Source organism: Rhinatrema bivittatum, chromosome 2, assembly GCF_901001135.1.
Source record: "Rhinatrema bivittatum chromosome 2, aRhiBiv1.1, whole genome shotgun sequence".
Classification (NCBI taxonomy): Eukaryota; Metazoa; Chordata; class Amphibia; order Gymnophiona; family Rhinatrematidae; genus Rhinatrema; species Rhinatrema bivittatum.
The window spans coordinates 84,400,084-84,419,651 of record NC_042616.1 but is presented as its reverse complement, the minus strand read 5'-3'; the positions used below and the strand labels follow the sequence as shown (position 1 = coordinate 84,419,651).

General features: G+C 45.3%; 2 protein-coding genes across 4 annotated transcripts in view; one reads left to right on the top strand and one right to left on the bottom strand.

The window, feature by feature from the left end:
• GORASP1 (golgi reassembly stacking protein 1) overlaps positions 1-1,484 on the bottom strand; it is a 163,355-nt gene extending 161,871 nt beyond the window's left edge. For all 3 annotated transcript variants that reach the window (XM_029588395.1, XM_029588394.1, XM_029588397.1), the window contains exon 1: positions 1,330-1,484. In XM_029588395.1, coding sequence (XP_029444255.1) covers positions 1,330-1,395 — 66 coding nt within the window. In that variant the 5' untranslated portion in view covers positions 1,396-1,484. The remainder of the gene's footprint in view (positions 1-1,329) is intronic.
• Positions 1,485-1,659: 175 nt separating this feature from the next.
• The window catches only part of TTC21A (tetratricopeptide repeat domain 21A), a 406,154-nt gene continuing 388,245 nt past the window's right edge, over positions 1,660-19,568 (top strand). The window contains exon 1 of the mRNA XM_029588390.1: positions 1,660-1,731. Within this exon, the coding sequence (XP_029444250.1) occupies positions 1,705-1,731 (27 nt within the window). The 5' untranslated portion in view covers positions 1,660-1,704. The remainder of the gene's footprint in view (positions 1,732-19,568) is intronic.

The following is a 19,568-nucleotide window of genomic DNA, read 5'->3' as shown; positions in this document are numbered from 1 at the left end:
GCCGAGTCTATTCCCTTGGAGCATCTTATCTTGTCCTCATGTCAGAACTTCCTTTGCATTGAAAAAGGCTAACCTCCCGTATATCATTAATATTTTTCAGTATCTGAATGTTTCTATTATATCATCAATGATTATTTCATATTTTCCAACTTGAGAACTCAAAGCGTGTTACAGAAGGTCAACATTTAGATTCTTAATATCTCAAGTAAATAAAAGGCATAGTGATCATCACAGAGATATATTATAGGGCATGAAAATAAATACTATATCCTCCCGGTCTCTCCTCTGGTGTCTATATATTTAGATCCTTAAATCTCATCTCATAGAGCTTTTGGTACAGAACCCAGCACCATTTTGATCACTGCTCTCTGGATGACCTCCAGCTGTATTTGATAAATGAATGTAAAGCTAGGTAGAATAATTGTTTTCAGAAATATATATTCATATTGCCTATTTAGGAAAGCATTAACAGACCTTTATATGTTTAAAAAATGTGTTTATTTTCTCAAAAATCCTAATACAAACTATAGGCAAATGAAATACCCCCATATTTTTCCCTACTTTGGTATCTGCGTCCTTGTTTACAGTTAATGCTGACATTTTCACAACCTGTCACTTTGCTGATATACTTGGGTGTTGGAACTACTGTAAGAAAAACTAAATTGTTTTGCACAGGACAAGACAACTACACATACACACAAAACTTGGAACAATGCTGCTAAAAACCTGCTTTGTAAAGCCACATTTTAAACTTGTCAGTTGCTACGCTGTTTTGCAAAGTACAATTACTCCAATAGTAAGACAGAGTAACATAAAAGTTGAAATGCTGACATCAGTCCAGATGCAATAAAGTTTATTCCCATTTTAACTCTAGTAAATATGCACAGTGCATCCTACCCTTTGACAACGAGAAAACAATTAGCAGAAAGACCAATTATCTTACTAACATTTTCCTTACATCGGTCTTTTCCCAGGCTTAAGAGCAATTATAGGCCAAGAACATAAACAATAGCCAGCATGCAATCACACCTGAAGAAGAGACCCATCTTGGCTTGCAAGCTCACGAATTTTTATGTCGGTTCGACAAAGGGCATCATCCTCTTACTCTATTTAAGTCGCTAACATTTTACAGAACAAAGGCAAAACGTTATATCCATGTCAATAGACTTCAGTAGAGAAGTAAACATGGAGTTACATTCGTTCAGAAATGAACCGGGCCTCACGGCAGCTGGCGTGGAGATAGTTACGAAACACACAACCTTCCCGCAGAAACGGAGTCATGCCACAGCCTGAGGCGGCAGCTGCAGTCCGGCTTCGGGCACAACTTACCCCGTGCACATGATAGCCCTGCGTGCCAACCCCATCCGCCGACTCCGAGCTCAGGGACAGCCCCATGGCTGCGGTTCTCAGCCGAGGCTGAAGCTCCAGCTCCAGCGCCGAGCGCCACCAGGAAGCTCAGCTCCCCCGCCCCCGCCATGTCGCCCCGCTCCCAGACATCACTAGTCCCCAGCGGCAGCCCAGCTTCGGAGAGCCGCGTGCGTCTTACCCACCCCTCCCCCGCCTTCCACCGCGGGCTCGGGGATCGATTGGTCACCCTGCTCCGCGGAAAAAACGTGACGTTGATTAGCAACGCGTCTGGCGGCTGGTAACTAGGGACGCTACAGCTGCGCTAGTTCGGTCGCAAAAGCTTTGCGAAAGGACACCATGGCCGACGGTGATCCGCTTCTCCTGGTAAGACTAGTGAGAGACAGGCGTTCCCGCAGAGCTTCCCCGCGTTTTCAGCGCCTCCGAGCCCCTCCTCCTAACCGCTGGCGGAAAGGGGAGAGGGAAGCCGGAGCGCCCCACACCAAAAGCCTACAAGGAACGTCGCGCTTCTATACAATACTTCCAGTACACTGCTGTTTGGTTTACAAAAAGTAAAGTTCGGCTGCAAGGAGCGAAGTATGGCGAGCTCCCCTATCGAGGCATCATATGAGTAGGTGAACTGGCCCAGCCCCTTAGCAACTCACCCAAAACTTCGCTGAACAACTCGGGTCCCGCGTAGTTTATTTATTTATTTATTTATTTATTTAATATTGCCCAGTCCTTGAGTGTCGTTCCCCCCCCCCCTCCCCCCCCAAGGATCCAGTGCAATCTATTTCCCATTCCCATTGGCCGGCCCCTGTCACATGGTAGGAGCACTGGATGGCCAGCGCCATGTGACAGGGGCCGGCCAATGGCACGGATACCCTGTCACATGGTAAGGGCAAAGGGGCATCGGCGCCATTTTTTTTTTAGCACAGCTGATGTCTGGGAACGGGAAATCGCTCCCTGAGGCCCCCCTGGACCACCAGATAATTTTAAAAGGTTTTGGGGGGGTCGATTTAAAGGGTCGGGTGTTTGTTTTTTTTTAGCGGCACAGGCCTCCCTAAAAAAAAAATTAGCAATGTGAATTGGAATCGGAAACTATTCCAATTCACATATCTTAACTATCAGATTCCCCCCCCCCCCCCCCCCCAGCCGAACCTGATCGTTAAGACGATCTGGCACACGATTCACATCTCTAATGAGCAGTCTCACTTAGATATCCTAGCAGCAGCAATCCCTCCTCCAAGGATCCCCAGAACCATATGTCAGCCAATTCCGAGATCATCTCAACTTCCACCAAGCACTCGTTAACTTAGTTAACTTTTTTGAAGGAGTTAATAAACATGTGGATAAAGGTGAACCGGTAGATATAGTATACTTGGATTTTCAGAAGGCGTTTGACAAAGTTCCTCATGAGAGGCTTCTAGGAAAAGTAAAAAGTCATGGGATAGGTGGCGATGTCCTTTCGTGGATTGCAAACTGGCTAAAAGACAGGAAACAGAGAGTAGGATTAAATGGGCAATTTTCTCAGTGGAAGGGAGTGGACAGTGGAGTGCCTCAGGGATCTGTATTGGGACCCTTACTGTTCAATATATTTATAAATGATCTGGAAAGAAATACGACGAGTGAGATAATCAAATTTGCAGATGACACAAAATTGTGCAGAGTAGTTAAATCACAAGCAGATTGTGATAAATTGCAGGAAGACCTTGTGAGACTGGAAAATTGGGCATCCAAATGGCAGATGAAATTTAATGTGGAAAAGTGCAAGGTGATGCATATAGGGAAAAATAACCCATGCTATAATTACACGATGTTGGGTTCCATATTAGGTGCTACAACCCAAGAAAGAGATCTAGGTGTCATAGTGGATAACACATTGAAATCGTCGGTTCAGTGTGCTGCGGCAGTCAAAAAAGCAAACAGAATGTTGGGAATTATTAGAAAAGGAATGATGAATAAAACGGAAAATGTCATAATGCCTCTGTATCGCTCCATGGTGAGACCGCACCTTGAATACTGTGTACAATTCTGGTCGCCGCATCTCAAAAAAGATATAATTGCGATGGAGAAGGTACAGAGAAGGGCTACCAAAATGATAAGGGGAATGGAACAACTCCCCTATGAGGAAAGACTAAAGAGATTAGGACTTTTCAGCTTGGAGAAGAGACGACTGAGGGGGGATATGATAGAGGTGTTTAAAATCATGAGAGGTCTAGAACGGGTAGATGTGAATCGGTTATTTACTCTTTCAGATAGTAGAAGGACTAGGGGACACTCCATGAAGTTAGCATGGGGCACATTTAAAACTAATCGGAGAAAGTTCTTTTTTACTCAACGCACAATTAAACTCTGGAATTTGTTGCCAGAGAATGTGGTTCGTGCAGGTAGTATAGCTGTGTTTAAAAAAGGATTGGATAAGTTCTTGGAGGAGAAGTCCATTACCTGCTATTAGGTTCACTTAGAGAATAGCCACTGCCATTAGCAATGGTTACATGGAATAGACTTAGTTTTTGGGTACTTGCCAGGTTCTTATGGCCTGGATTGGCCACTGTTGGAAACAGGATGCTGGGCTTGATGGACCCTTGGTCTGACCCAGTATGGCATTTTCTTATGTTCTTATGTTCTTATGTTCTTATGTCCCTTCAACTCTATGGCAACAGGGCTTCAGAGTCCCTGTACTTCAACCCATCTGCTCTCTCTTGCCTCTCATTCCTGCTTCGGCCTTGGAGAAACAACAGCACCTGGAACAGGAAATTCCTTCACTCCAGTCCCACTGGTCTCAGCAAGCAGTAGAGTAAATTACAGACATTGTCCATAACTTCTTTACATCGCTGCTTCTGCAGACTCCATCTCCTTCTTTCCCTCCAGTATATCCCATCCAACCACTGGAGTCCACACCATTAGAATCGGATAGCCCCCACTTCACGGCTCCTGATCTTCATGAAGCATGTAGGGAAGATTTTCCTCTTCCATTAACACCTCTGAGATCAAGTAGCTCGATGCAGCCTTCCCCTGGGAAGTCTTATTGCAGTGCAACTGGGATTCCTTCCAACCCACCAAAGGAAATACCGGACCATGTCTCACCCCCAGAAGACTTCACGTACTCATGTTTTGTTGAAAAGGTGGGATCACTGCTGAAAGTGGACATTCAGAAGGAACCAGATCTCCATAAGGAATTAATGAGTTTACTGCGGACCCATAGCATTTCCAAACCCACAGCGAATCCATAGCATTTCCATCTCACCCAGTATTGCAGAAATCTCTCATGAAATTTTGGGAGACTCCCTCTTCAGGGACCATGGTGGTGAGAAAACTAGACCTAAAATTCAATTTGCAAAATCACCAGGCTATATGATGGTACACCTCCCACAAAATTATTTTTTTTTTCATTTATTATTTATTAATTTTACAACTTTTGTACAAAGCATCCACTTTGCGCAGAAACATGGAATTGAAATAAAAATATTCACAAAGAAATTATACACTTAATAGTAACAAAGCCATACCCATTAGACCACTAGCCTTGGGGAACAGAGATAAAAAAGTAGGAGATATCAAGGAAACTCTCATTTAAACTGAAAATACATAGCTTACAAGCACTTCCTATTACATTTATAGGATGATATACAAAAAAAGTTAGGTATTACTGACTTGAATCATAGCCTTCTTTGAGTCTATAAAGCTTTTAAGTTGTTCAGATGTAAAAAATACATAACTATCTCTATTGTACTTAACTATAAATTTACATGGAAATCTTAGAAGGAAGGTCGCTCCAATAGCTAATTTATCTTGACATAAAGCAAGAAAACTCTTCCTTCTCTCCTGGGTAGACTTCGTTAAGTCTGGAAATATCCTTATTTTTTGCCCCATAAACAATACATTTGATTTTCTAAAATAACTTTTCATCACAGTACTAAGATATTTTTCATTATATAGAGATATTATCAGGGAAGACCTCTCAGATATTTACAAAATAGATGACTCTAAATATTCAGACAAATTATTTATATCAACATTAGGATTTTGAACTTGAACTTTAGAGCGAGAAGGTAAAAAATACACCTTATCCAGAGGGGGAGAAGTTTCATTTGTAAATTCCAAAATTTCCAGAAACTATCTTCTGATGGTAACTCTAGGAATCTCTCCTACTACCCTCGGAAAATTCAAAACTCACAAGTACAAATGCCTTGGATTATTTTCTGTAAATTCCACTTTCCTGCTTAAAGCAGAAACGTCCTGAATAATCATAAATTGAACATTTTCCATGTGCTTTATTCCTTCTTCAACATGCTTGATCTTATCAGAAAGTTATTTTCTTTGAGTATCATTATATTTGACCACAATATCTACTTGTGTCAATGAATTTATCTTCGAGGAACATTCGAGGAACATTCTGAAAACGCTTTCGTCAAAGTCGACATCAATTCCCATACAGAGTCTAAAGTGACTACAGATGGCTTTTCCAAGCAAACTGAAGGTAGAATTACAGACAAACTCTCACTTCCATTTGCAGTCTGAGTAGTCACAACTGCCGGTGCTGGTGTATTGGCGTCCTCACCCTCTAACGAGGGATAGGTGAGCACAGGCATGTCCGAAAACGATGTTCCCTTGATCTCCAACCTATGGAAATCTACTTCGGGACTCACCATGGGGTATGGCATTGAGACCGCCTGTACTGCCGGCGGGGTGCAATCATCCTGAGGGCTTAGAGATACTTCTTCTGGTCGAGGCGGGTTCTCCTCCATTTGTTGCAACAGCCGGAATCTTGGCCCCCATCTGAAGTGCTGTCCCTGTTCATTGTTGAATCATCATCTGCCCAGGTAAGGCCGAGGAGACTGAGGAATTATGTTCTTAACCTCCCACATAATTCTGTGGTAATGGAGTCAGCCATGTGCATAGCGAAGAAGACCAGTCTCCATTCCAACTCACCCCCAGGAAAGGCCCAAAAACTGTTGGACAATTTTGAAAAAACTTTCCAAGGTTCAATGTTATCAACTAGGATACAACAGCACCAATTTTACATAGTGCAGTGTCTCTATGAATGCCCTCAGCAGCTAACGCCATTTGTATGATCTCAAGAGGGTAAGATAATCATCCCGCTACTCCTTCTCGACATGGAAGAGGGCTTTGTGACATCTGTTGAGAGCTGTTTATGAGGGTTTTGATACAGCAGCAAGAATCTCAGCAGCCTCAATTGCAGCATGCCAGATGGATTGGCTTTGAGCCGGTGGAATCTGTGAAGATGTCCATGAAAAGCTGGCTAATCTTCCCTGCTCAGGAGAACATCTATTTGGGGACAAACTAAAAGAAACTGTCACCGTAACAAAGGATCAGAACCTGGCAGTACAATCACTTTCAGCAGGGTGGACATCAATCTTCTGGCTTATGCCTCTTCTACCCTCAGTTTAGGATACCTTTCTATCAGTGGAGGCCTTATTGATCCTATCAATGCTATCATCAACTTCCCTTCCAGTGACCTCGCCCCTAGCAACCATCTACCTAACAAAGGGGGAGACAAAGGGATAGAAGACAGCCAAAACAATCGGTGAAAGCAGTGGCAAAACCGCACCAACGTTTTTTTTTTTTTAATTTATACTTTATTGAAAATTTTTTTATATATTTCACCATAATTCCAAATAAGATAAGAAATCTTGTAATACAACATACATATCTTCAAAATACAATAATTATTACCCATAAACAAAATTATGTTGTTCAAGACAAAATAATATAATTGGGGGATCCCACAATAACATAATAAAACCAAATATATCTAAATAAGAGGAGAGAGAATTGCAATTTAATTCCTATTGGCCTTACTGTTAGATGTTATTAACTCTGTTGGGCTCAGATTTGTCTGCAATAAATGTCTCCAAATGTATGGGATCCGAGAATATAAATTTATTTCCCTGAAAATTTATATAACATTTAGCAGGAAACTTTAAAAAAAAAAAAAAGTTGCCCCTATTTCTAGGGTTTTACTTTTCAGGGCAAGGAATTGTCTTCGACGGGCCTGTGTAGGCCTCGAGACATCTGGAAATAAATATACTCTTTGCCCACAAAAGGAGCGATCTTTATTCCTGAAAAACTTCTCAAAAACTTGATCTTTCTCTCTCTCAAGAGAGAAAGAAACAAATAAAGTAGTTCGTTTATTTATAATGTCAAGTGATTCCTCTAAAAAAGAGGAAATCCCTGGACTTCTCTCTCCTTCTTGATCTTGTGAATTTCTAGATTGATAGGGAAAATAAAATATCTTAGATACAATGGGAATTTTATCATCCTCATATGCTAGATTTTCCATTAAAAACTTTTTAAACATTTCATATGGTGATAATAGTCTCGTGATTGGGAAATTCACCAATCGAAGATTTTTAATACGCAGCATATTTTCCACATTTTCTATCTCAGAGTGTAATGATAGACTATCTACTATATGCATACTTTCTGCATTTTGTACATTTTGTACCTTTCCAGATATAGATTTTATAGCTGTTTCTACCTCAATCAATCTTTTCCCATGATCTTCTATCGAATTTTTATTTACATTCACCAGAGAAGTTAACGATTCATTTACTTGCAAGACATTAGAGTCCAACCTGACTAACATTTTCCACAAATCTCTCAGCGTTACGTCTGGTGGCTCTTTATGGCACATCAGACTTTCACTGGGAGCTCGTGGTGCAAGTCCATCTACAGTTCCTAGTGCTGTTCCTATTAAAGAATTTTCAGGGAGAGAGCTCTCTCTCTCTACCCTACTCACGCTTTCTTGACTGTCCTCGAGGGAACTTTGCATCAGTGGAGCTCCTAGAGGTTGCGGAGGTGTAGTCGGGCCCTTGCCCGGACTCAAGGACACTTCTAGAGTGGCACTTTCGCAGTCCGTCTTTGGCAAAACCTTTATGTGGGCATCCATCGGTCCGATGTTTGGGACTGGAGAGGAAGTATAGACTTTTGCCTTGCGTTTCCGACCCATATATTCAAATTATTAAATCCAAAATAAAGTGGATACGCAATAAGGTTAAGTCAATCGAAGGCGATCGAAGCCGATCAAAGCCGCGCGCGCCCCTTCGGAGCGCGCGGCTTAGGCTGCGCGACGCTCAACCTCGGGATTTCAAGTGTCCCGCGGGCCTGCGCTGATGACGTCAGCTAACTCGCTGCAGCTGTTTGTCCTCCTCACCGGCACTCTCCGAGTCAGCTCTGCAGGTAGGCGCGCTGTGGCACTTCTCTCTCCTCTCACACGATCCCCACAGAACGCTGCTCAACCGCGGGATTTCAAGTGTCCCGCGGGCCTGCGCTGATGACGTCAGCTAACTCGCTGCAGCTGTTTGTCCTCCTCACCGGCACTCTCCGAGTCAGCTCTGCAGGTAGGCGCGCTGTGGCACTTCTCTCTCCTCTCACACGATCCCCCCGCACCAACGTTTTTAAGGGAACCTCCACCACAGCAGATATCATCATCTGGGGGCAGAATCCAACTATTTGCAGCTTCCTGGCTCAAAATAACATCACACCAGTGGCTGCCAATGATAGTGCAGCAGGGCTAAAACCTCAATTTAAAAAACAAACCTTGGATCCCCCACCCCGTGCTTCTCTAAGAGATCAATCCCAGCTGAATCTCTTACAACAGGAAGTAAAGTCCCTTCTCAAGCAAAACACCCTATAGAAGTTAGCCCAAGCCAATTACAATCAGAGTTATTATTCCAAATATTTATTTATTTAAATGTTTTATATACCATCATAACACAACAAAAGGACACTGTGTAATATTTCAAATACTGTGACAGATGTTTACAGCCTAAAAATTTTTTTATGGCGATGAAACCGCATCAGCAAGCCTGACAACGGCAGTGTAACAAACTGCCATCCGGTCTACTCGTCATTTGCGGTATTTTTATCACAAAAGTCTTTCACTTTTTAGTGTCAAAAGGACTTTCAAATAACAGTTCAAGATTCTGATGTTAAATTTAAGTTTGTCTGTTCCCGTCAACAATTTGAACAAGGACCCGACAGCAGCCGATGTTTCGCGACTAAACAGTTGCTTCTTCAGGAGTATGTTCTACAGAACAGAAGCTTTATTCCGGACTAAGAGTGGTATCATATGAGACGCCCGAACCAGCCTGAACCCCTGTGTTTTCACCCCTTCCTCCAGCTTAATCCCTGGTCCTTTTGTAACCCAGAGAAACAAATTTGGATAGTTTGTTTTAAAGAGATTGATTACCTTTGTTTTTGTGAATAAAATTTTAAAAAGAAAAGGAGATTCATATTTTTCCTCTATACCACTTTAGCTTCCCTTTTCTATTATCCCTGCTCTCCCTCTCTACTTGTGGGAGACTTGACTGGGTGGGACTTGAATCCAAATTCATTTACCCAGTACAGGAGAGGGCTGTCTGAGAGTTATCCTCACTAGCAACCTCATAAATCCCTACATTACGTTCCTTTACTATTGACCTTTGACCACCACAGCAGGAGGGGCTTCCCCTGGTGAGGCAGTTTACATAGATTGCTGAAAAAATGTTGGCATAGTCGGCAGGATCAGGCTGTTTAGTTGTGTCCCTGGTGTTTTGGTTCTCTCTTGTGTCTGTGGTTCCATGGGTAGCATTCATTTCTTAGCGGGGTACAGTGTTTCCATGACTTTTAGAAGAAAATGGACGAGGTGCAAGCACAACTTGTATCACAAGAAGCAGAGCAGAGGGTTCTTGTTGCACCCGAGGGTCGCAGGTGGCTGCGACATTTGCTGCTCACCTCCTTTCTCTATGCTGATTCAAGTCTGGGGAGAATGGCAGTCTCCACACGCCGACGCTCATGGCATGCCCGGGAGGCGTCGGCGCTCCTGGCAGCCATCTTACATCCGGGGTTACCTAGGGCACGCGCGTGCGCACCTTCCCCCTTCTTGAACGCGTCATGGCGGGAACCTCAGGGGCGTCCCCACCGCATGACGTCATCCGCTTACCATACTTAAGCTCAGCTGACTTCTTGCATTACGAGTTAGCAAGGATTCCGGTCCTGCTATTTCTGCCTCACTGGGACTCTGTCTCGCTACCTACTGGGTGACCTAGGTACCTGCTCCTCAGGGGCCTTGCTGCACTCAGGGCTATCCACTCCTTGGAGAGCCATTACTCTTGCTTCTCTGTTCCTGGGAGTTCCTGCATCGTCCTCAGACGACCCTTGCTGTTCTTGTTCGGACCTCCTCGTGCCTGACCTTCCATATACCTTCCTTGGTACTGGCATGAGTACATCATCATTCGATTACCTTTGTGGCACAGATCCCTGTGTTACCCCGCCTGCGGACCACTCCCAGATCCTTCTAGCCTTGTGCAACTTGTCATCAGCTTCCAGCCTACCCCGCACTGTGGACCACTATCGGAGTGCCAGCACAAGCTACGCCTAGAGAAGGTAATCATCGGACTACTTCACGCTGAGGATTCTACTCAGACCGACCAGCTGTACGTCACCCTCTCGGAGACTGACTCTATTGATCTAGCCCTCAGATCCTCAATGGCTGTATAATAAAGTTATTTCCTCTTGTCCGTCACTGCTGAGACCTTGCCTGTTGTGGTAAGGGCCCACAGGGCTCCTCCCTGTGGGCAGAGTCTTCACTCCCACGACCCAAGGGCCCACTCTTAGTTCAAGACACACAGAATGTAACATATTGCTAACTCAATGGACCTGGCTCAGCTCTCAGCCTTACAGGCCATTCCTGGCCTGGCCCAACGAATCACCGAGCAACAGAGGACTCTCGACATGCTGGCTACTGCCTTTAACCAGCTAAATTCCAGACTGAAGGATTCTTCTATTTCCAGCGAGAATGCATCACCTCCGGTGGTGGGCGAACTACAGTTCCTCTACCAGCCCCCACACGTTTCACAGGAGACTTCCCGTTGTGTAGGGGCTTCCTCAATCAATGCTGCTTGCATTTTGTTCTACAACCAGCTTAATTTCCTACTGCTACTACCAAGATTACTTACATTTTGTCCCTGTTGGATGGGAAAGCCTTGGCCTGGGCTTCACCCCTTTGGGAATGAAATGATCCAGTCCTACAAGACTTGCCTTGGTTTCTGGCTCTCTTTACGTCAGTTTTTGATGACCCCGCTCGCCAGTCTATTGCCGGTTCGGCACTCTTGGATCTACAACAGGGAACCAAACCACTCCCGGACTACTTGATTGAATTCAAGACCCTGTCTTCCGAACTCCTATGGGATTCAGGTTGCCTAAGAGCTATATTTCTATGAGGTCTCAATTCCCACATAAAAGATGAACCTGCTGCCCAGGAGTTACCTGAAACTTTAAGCTCATTAATGGACCTTGCGGAGCGAATTGACCACCATATATGCGAATGCTCAACTGTGGTAAAATCTTTGAAGAAACCTGTATCCAGTGGTAGCCGTTCACGGAATTTACCGCCCACTTCGGTCTAAGCTGCACCTAGCCCTGAAGAAGAAGATGAACCTATGCAATTAGGTCGTAGTCATCTGACAGCCAAAGAGAGGCGCTTTCATAAAATGATGAGCCTGTGCATGTACAGCGGGAAGACCGGCCATGCAGTTCAAACCTGCCCTATCTGTCCGGGAAATATGCAGACCTAGGATCCGCTGGAGGACTCTTCTTAGGTCTAACTGCTCCTTCTCCTCCACTGACTCTTCCTGTTTCCATCATTTCTGGGCCTCTTGAATTCGCCACTCAAGCCCTGGTCGATTCAGGTGCAGGTGGGAACTTTATTCTCAAGAGATTGGTTGAACACCTACGACTTCCTACTGAGCCAGTACCCACACCACTCCTCCTCTCGTGCATTCATGGCGAGCCCTTGCCTGGAGAAGTTATGATCATGATCCAGCCTGCTTGCCTCCGCACAGGATCTTTGCATACAGAGACCATCACGTTCCTGGTTCTCGAAAAGAGTATCTATCCTATTGTGCTTGGCATACCCTGGCTACAAGAGCACTCCCCTCAATTTAATTGATCATCTATGGAACTATTTCAATGGGGCCCTGACTGCCATAACAGATGTCTAAAAAAAATAACTCCACTGCCATATATGACTACTACGTCCGCTCCTCCTGGTCTACCACCACAGTACGCTTCCTTTCAAGACGTATTCTCAAAGCAAGCTGCAGACGTTCTTCCACCGCACAGACCTTTTGATCGTGCAATCAATTTAAAGTCCGACTCCGAGCCACCCAGAGGAAGAGTTTATCCACTCTACCCAGCTGAAACTGAGGCCACGTTGGCTTATATCCAAGAAAATCTGTAGAAAGGATTTAATAGACCCTCCAAATCTCTGGCAGGAGCCGGATTCTTTTTTGTCGGCAAGAAGGATTGATCCCTTTGCCCTTGCATTGACTATAGAAGTCTGAATGAGATCACCATCAAAGATTGGTATCCCTTACAGTTAATTTCAGAATTATTTGATCAGCTCCAGGGGGCGAAGATTTTCACAAAATTAGATTTAAAAAGTGCTTATAATCTCGTTCGTATTCGTCATGGGGATGAATGGAAAAACAGCCTTTAATACTCGCAATGGTCACTTCGAATATTTGGTAATGCCTTTTGGCCTCTGTAATCCCCCGCCGTATTTTAAAATATGATGAACGACATTTTGCGTGATCTTCTGTACATATGTGTGGTCGTTTACCTAGATGATATCCTCATTTTTTCCCGTGATATGCAAACCCACCAAAGTGATGTCATGACTGTGTTAAAGCGGCTTCGGGATAACCGTTTGTATGCCAAGCTTGAAAAGTGTGCCTTTCATCAAGAGTCTGTTCCATTTCTTGGGTATATCGTGTCCTGTAAGGGATTTCAGATGGATCCCCAGAAGACAAAAAGCTTACAAGACTGGCCTCAACCCACTGGAATCAAGGCTTTACTCCGCTTTCTTGGCTTTACAAATTACTATCGCTCCTTTATCAAGGACTACTCTACTTTGACTGTTCCCCTCACCTCTATGACGAAAAAAGGGGCTTACCCTTCAAACTGGTCTCCAGAAGCTGTCTCTGCATTCCAACTGCTCAAAAGGGTCTTCCTCCAGAAACCCTGTTTACACCACCCTGATCCTCATAAGCTGTTCATCATCAAGGTAGATGCCTCAGATATCGGCGTTGGGGCGGTACTTAGCCAACACAGTGATACACTCATTCTACATCCCTGCTCGTTCTTCTTGAGGCACTTCTCTCCAGCAGAGAGAAATTACGGCATCGGTGATAAGGAACTGCTTGCCATAAAGCTAGCATTTGAAGAGTGGTGTCCCTGGTTAGAAGGTGCCTAACATCAGATAACCATGTTCACTGACTACAAGAACCTGGAATATCTTAGCCATGCTCAGAGGCTCAATCATCGCCAAGCGAGATAGTCACTGTTCTTTAACAAGTTCAACTTTCTGCTCAAATACCATCCTGCTGAAAAGAATGTTTGGGCAGATGCCCTCTCCTGATCCTTCACTCCTGATGATGTCCCAGACGAACCACGTCACATCATTGACCCTGAGAAGTTAATGCTGACTGCTACCCATTCGGTTTCTGCAGGTAAAATGGTGGTTCCACTGTCTCTAAGGAAGAAGTTATTGAATTGGGCCCACGACTAAGTTAGCAGGCCATCCAGGACAGGCCCGTACCCTTGCTACACTACAGCGATGCTATTGGTGGCCATCTATGACAAAAGACGTGCAAGCGTACATGGAATCCTGCACTTCCTGCGCCGGGCAAAAGCCTCCTGCCTGCCGCCCTGGGGTCTGCTCCAGCCTTTGCCCATTCCTGACATACCCTGGACGCATATTGCAACCAACTTCGTGGTCGATCTACCTCCTTCTAATGGGAACAATACGATATGGGTTACTGTGGACCGGTTCTCGAAAATGGCGCACTTTAAGAACATAAGAACATAAGAAATTGCCATGCTGGGTCAGACCAAGGGTCCATCAAGCCCAGCATCCTGTTTCCAACAGCGGCCAAACTAGGTCACAAGAACCTGGCAATTATCCAAACACTAAGAAGATCCCATGCTACTGATGCAATTAATAGCAGTGGCTATTCCCTAAGTAAACTTGATTAATAGCCGTTAATGGACTTCCCCAAGAGCTTATCCAAACCTTTTTTGAACCCAGCTACACTAACTGCACTAAACACATCCTTTGGCAACAAATTCCAGAGCTTTATTGTACGTTGAATGAAAAATAATTTTCTCCGATTAGTCTTAAATGTGCTACTTGCTAACTTCATGGAATACCCCCTAGTACTTCTATTATTCAAAAGTGTAAATAACCGAGTCACATCTACTCGTTCAAGACCTCTCATGATCTTAAAGACTTCTATCATATCCCCCCTCAGCCGTCTCTTCAAGCTGAACAGCCCTAACCTCTTCAGCCTTTCCTCATAGGGGAGGTGTTCCTTCCCCTTTATCATTTTGGTTGCCCTTCTCTGTACCTTCTCCATCACAACTATATCTTTTTTGAGATGTGGTGACCAGAATTGTACACAGTATTCACGGTGTGGTCTCACCATGGAGCGATATAGAGGCATTATGACATTTTCTGTTTTATTAACCATTCCCTTCCTAATAATTCCTAACATTCTGTTTGCTTTTTTGACTGCTGCAGCACACTGAGCTGACGATTTTAAAGTATTATCCACTATGATGCCTAGATCTTTTTCCTGGGTGGTAGCTCCTAATATAGAACCTAACATCGTATAACTACAGCAAGGGTTATTTTTCCCTATATGCAACACCTTGCACTTGTCCACATTAAATTTCATCTGCCATTTGGATGCCCAACCTTCCAGTCTTGCAAGGTCCTCCTGTAATGTATCACAGTCTGCTTGTGATTTAACTACTCTGAATAATTTTGTATCATCCGTAAATTTGATAACCTCACTCGTCTTATTCCTTTCCAGATCATTTATATATATATTGAAAAGCACCGGTCCAAGTACAGATCCTTGAGGCACTCCACTGTTTACCCTTTTCCACTGAGAAAATTGACCATTTAATCCTACTCTCTGTTTCCTGTCTTTTAACCAGTTTGTAATCCACGAAAGGACATCGCCTCCTATCCCATGACTTTTTAGTTTTCTTAGAAGCCTCTCATGAGGGACTTTATCAAACCCCTTCTGAAAATCAAAATACACTATATCTACTGGTTCACCTTTATCCACATGTTTATTAACCCCTTCAAAAAAATGAAGCAGATTTGTTAGGCAAGACTTTCCATGGGTAAATCCATGTTGACTGTGTTCCATTAAATCATGTCTTTCTATATGCTCTACGATTTTGATCTTGAGAATAGTTTCCATTATTTTTCCCGGCACTGAAGTTAGGCTCACTGGTCTATAGTTACCCGGAACTGCCATCTGCCCCAGAGTTAGCCAAGCTATTTGTGCGGCATTTTTTTCGCTTACATGGGATGCCGAAACACATCATATCGGACAGAGGAGTCCAGTTCACCGCCAAGTTCTGGAGGGCACTGTGTCAAAAGTTCGATACTTCTCTGGATTTGACATCTGCATATGATCCCCAATCGAATGGACAAATGGAGAGAATGAACAGGACTCTTAAGCAATTCATCCGCGCCTATGTTAACTCTAGGCAAAATGATTGGGCAGAGTTGCTACCCTGGGCTGAGTTTGCCTTGAATTTGCATCCGGCATTTGCCACAGGATCCACACCATTTCAGATTGTGTATGGTGGGCAGCCATTTCCACCACTTCCCATACCATTGACTGATACGTCTCCAGCTGCCCAAGCTATTGCTGACGAGATTCAACAACTCTGGACTCAGACCAAGGATCTTCTACAAAAGGCTGGACAATGAGCAAAGAGATGCTATGATGCTCATCACCGAGCGGCTCCCTAGTTTAAGCCAGGAGATAAGGTGTGGCTCAGTACCAAATATATTCGGCTCAAGCTTCCTTCAATCTGATTCGCTCCGCGTTATATTGGACCCTTCACCGTCCTCCGACGTTTGGGACCTATGACTTACAGCTTGAGGTTACCACCCTCAATGAAAATACATAACGCTTTCCACATTTCACTCCTGAAACCACTTATCCTCTCTAAGCTTTTGCACAAGACTCCTGATCCACAACCCCTCGATGCTGAAGATGACATTGCATATAAAGTGGATGACATATTGGATGTTCGTAAAAGAGGAAAGCACTGGGAGTACCTTATCTCCTTGGAAGGGTTCGGACCAGAGGAGAATAGCTGGGAACATGCTGCCAACATACTGGACAAAGAGATGCTACATCGCTTCCACCTTGCTCATCCTAGGAAGCCGAAACCCCCTGGGAGGGGCCCTAAGAAGGGGGGTACTGTTGCACCCGTCGGTTGCAGGCGGCTGCGACCTTTGCTGCTCACCTCCTTTATGCTGATCCAAGTCTGGGGAGAATGGCAGTCTCCGCTTCCACATGCTGACACTCATGGCGTGCCTGGGATGGCGTGGGCGCTTCCAGCAGCCATCTTACATATGGGGATATTTAGGCCGCTCGCGCGCGCGCCTGCACCCTTCTTGAACGCATCATGGCGGGAACCTCAGGGGCGTCCCCACCGCATGTCATCATCCGCTTACCATACTTAAACTCAGCTGACTTCCTGCACTATGAGTTAGCAAGGATTGCGGTCCTGCTATTTCTACCTCACTGGGACTCCATCTTGCTATCTACTGGGTGACCTAGGTACCCGCTCCTCGGGGACCTTGCTGCACTCAGGGCTATCCGCTCCTTGGAGAGCCATTACTCTTGCTTCTCTGTTCCTGGGAGTTCCTGCATTGTCCTCGGACGACCCTTGCTGTTCTTGTTCTGACCTCCTCAGTGCCTGACCTTCCATCTACCTTCCTCGGAACTGGCATGAGTACATCATCATTCAATTACCTTTGTGGCACGGATCCCTAGGTTACCCCGCCTGCGGGCCACTACTGGTTATCCCTCTAGCCTTGTGCAAATTGTCATCAGCTTCTGGCCTACCCCGTGCTGTGGACCACTACCAGAGTGCCAGCACAATCTATGCCTAGAGAAGGTAGTCATTGGACTACTCCACGCTGAGGATTCTTCTCAGACTGATCAGCTGCAGGTCACCCTCTCGGAGACTGACTCTATTGATCTGCTCCTCAGATCCTCAACGGCTGTATAATTGTCATGATCTGCTATGCTGGTGGGAGGAGCAATCAGATAGGGGTGTTAATCTGATATATTCCGTAGGCGGACTTAGCAATCTATTGTTAGAGACTGCCGGAGATAGTAGTAAGTGGATCCTTGGGCCGGTGGCAGATGACCACGCCCCCGGGGGAAGATCCCGAGAGGGACCACCGTTAGGCTTAAAGTATGGAGACAGACACACACTAGTTCTTTTATTAAACAGGTCTTGAAACCACCAGAGGCGGCAGTAGTGAGCTGAAGTGTCCGGTAGGGCTGTAGTCCCTCAGATATGGTAACAGTGATCCCTGAATGGCTGGGCTGTTGAGAAACTGTAGACAGTGAGTAGGCAGGGTATGCCGAGTTCATGAACAGAACTAGATGACAACACTCACAAGTTGGTCTCAGTTAAATCAGTAGCTGGAAAGGACAGGCCCTCGAGGAGCGAATACCTGTTTCCAGGGAAAGCTCTGAGAGAGCGATGGTAACTCACAATGATGTAGATAATGGTGACTTCCAGGCAGAAAAGTATCCGCAGATAGTCAGGAACGAGGGCCCTCGAGGAGCGAGTACCATTTCCTGTCTGTAACCTGAAAGGCAAAGAGAGAGAGCGAGGCCCCCGAGGAGCGGGTACCTCTGGTAAGTCCGAGGAGGTAGAGTAGCTTAGGCAGGGAACCCAATCTGAACCTTAGCCCTTGCTAACTCAACTAGAAACGATATCAGAGACCTTTAAATATCAGAAGCGGATGACGTCATCTCAGAGGGACGCCCCTGAGGTTCGCGCCCTTGCTGGTACTTCACTCGGAGCGCGCACACGCCCTAGGCTTCAGGCAACATGGCGGATCTGCAGTGTCGAGCCAGCCTGGGGACGCCGGAGAGAGACGGCAGGGAGACACCGCAGCAGCCAGCAGTCCTTTAGACTTGGAGGGAGTCGCCACAGAGGTAAAGAGGGTGGAGTGAAGACATCGGGCAGCGATGGTCGCAACAGTACCCCCCTTCAAAGGGCGATCTCTTCGGGTACCAGGCTTAGGTTTTGAAGGATGCGCGAGGTGGAACTGCCGAAGCATCTCTTTATCCAAGATATTGATCTGAGAATCCCAAGAGATAATTTTTGGGCCGAAACCCTCCCATATCAGAAGGTATTCAAAAGTCTTGTCTCTTTTACGAACATCCAGAATCTCTTTGATCTTAATCTCTAAGTCGACTTCTGCATCGATGACAGGTGGATCTTGAGTTCTGGAAGAAATTTATTTGTAGATATCAGCAGCAATGGAATGAGCTGCTGTGGACATCACTGAAGGATTCAGTGGAAGTGGCGGTGATAAGGAACGTCCAGAAACCACTTCTATTGGTGATTCTCCATTAGATCTTGCTGGATGAGAGTTGATGGCATCGCCAGCGGATGCAGACTGACTGGTTGCCAAGGGTATCTTCTTTGGGTCTGTTATGTGCTGTGGTTCATCAGGCACAATTTCCAACATCGCCTCCTTTTCAAGAACTGAGAGAGGGTGTACTTGTCCTTCTGGTAGTCCAGTATTGGTTCCTGAACCCATGGCACCATCACAGTGCCCATTTGGGGAAGGTACACCAGCTGCCTCTTTGGAGGATACATTTCCGAAGGATGCATCTGGAGACGGTAGTCCTGGACTCACTGAAGTAGTAGGCATGCAAATAATAGGCGAATTTTCATTAAGGCATCTTCCATGACATTCTGGGCCCCAGCGAGAAAGATCCAGGGAGGCCCAGTCAAATTGGGGTTAGTGCACTTGCAGCCAGGGTAACCCTAGGATGATAGGATGCATAGCCTTTTCTAGTACAAAGAAGGAAATAGATTCCGTATGGAGCGCTCCGGTGTGAAGAGTAACTGGTATGGTTTCGCAAGTTAAGTTGCCCAGTAAGGGCTCCCCGTGAATGGAGGATAACAGTAGTGGATCTTTTAATTTGAAGAGAGGGATCCTCAAGTATTTCACTAAATGTCTGAGAATGAAGTTGCCTCCTGCCCCCGAATCCACCAAGGCAGGAGTCTAAACCGTAACTGGTCCGTAGGTTAAGGAGACTGGGAGAGATAGCGGAGGAGAGGACGCGGTAAGGCCTAAGAACAGTCCT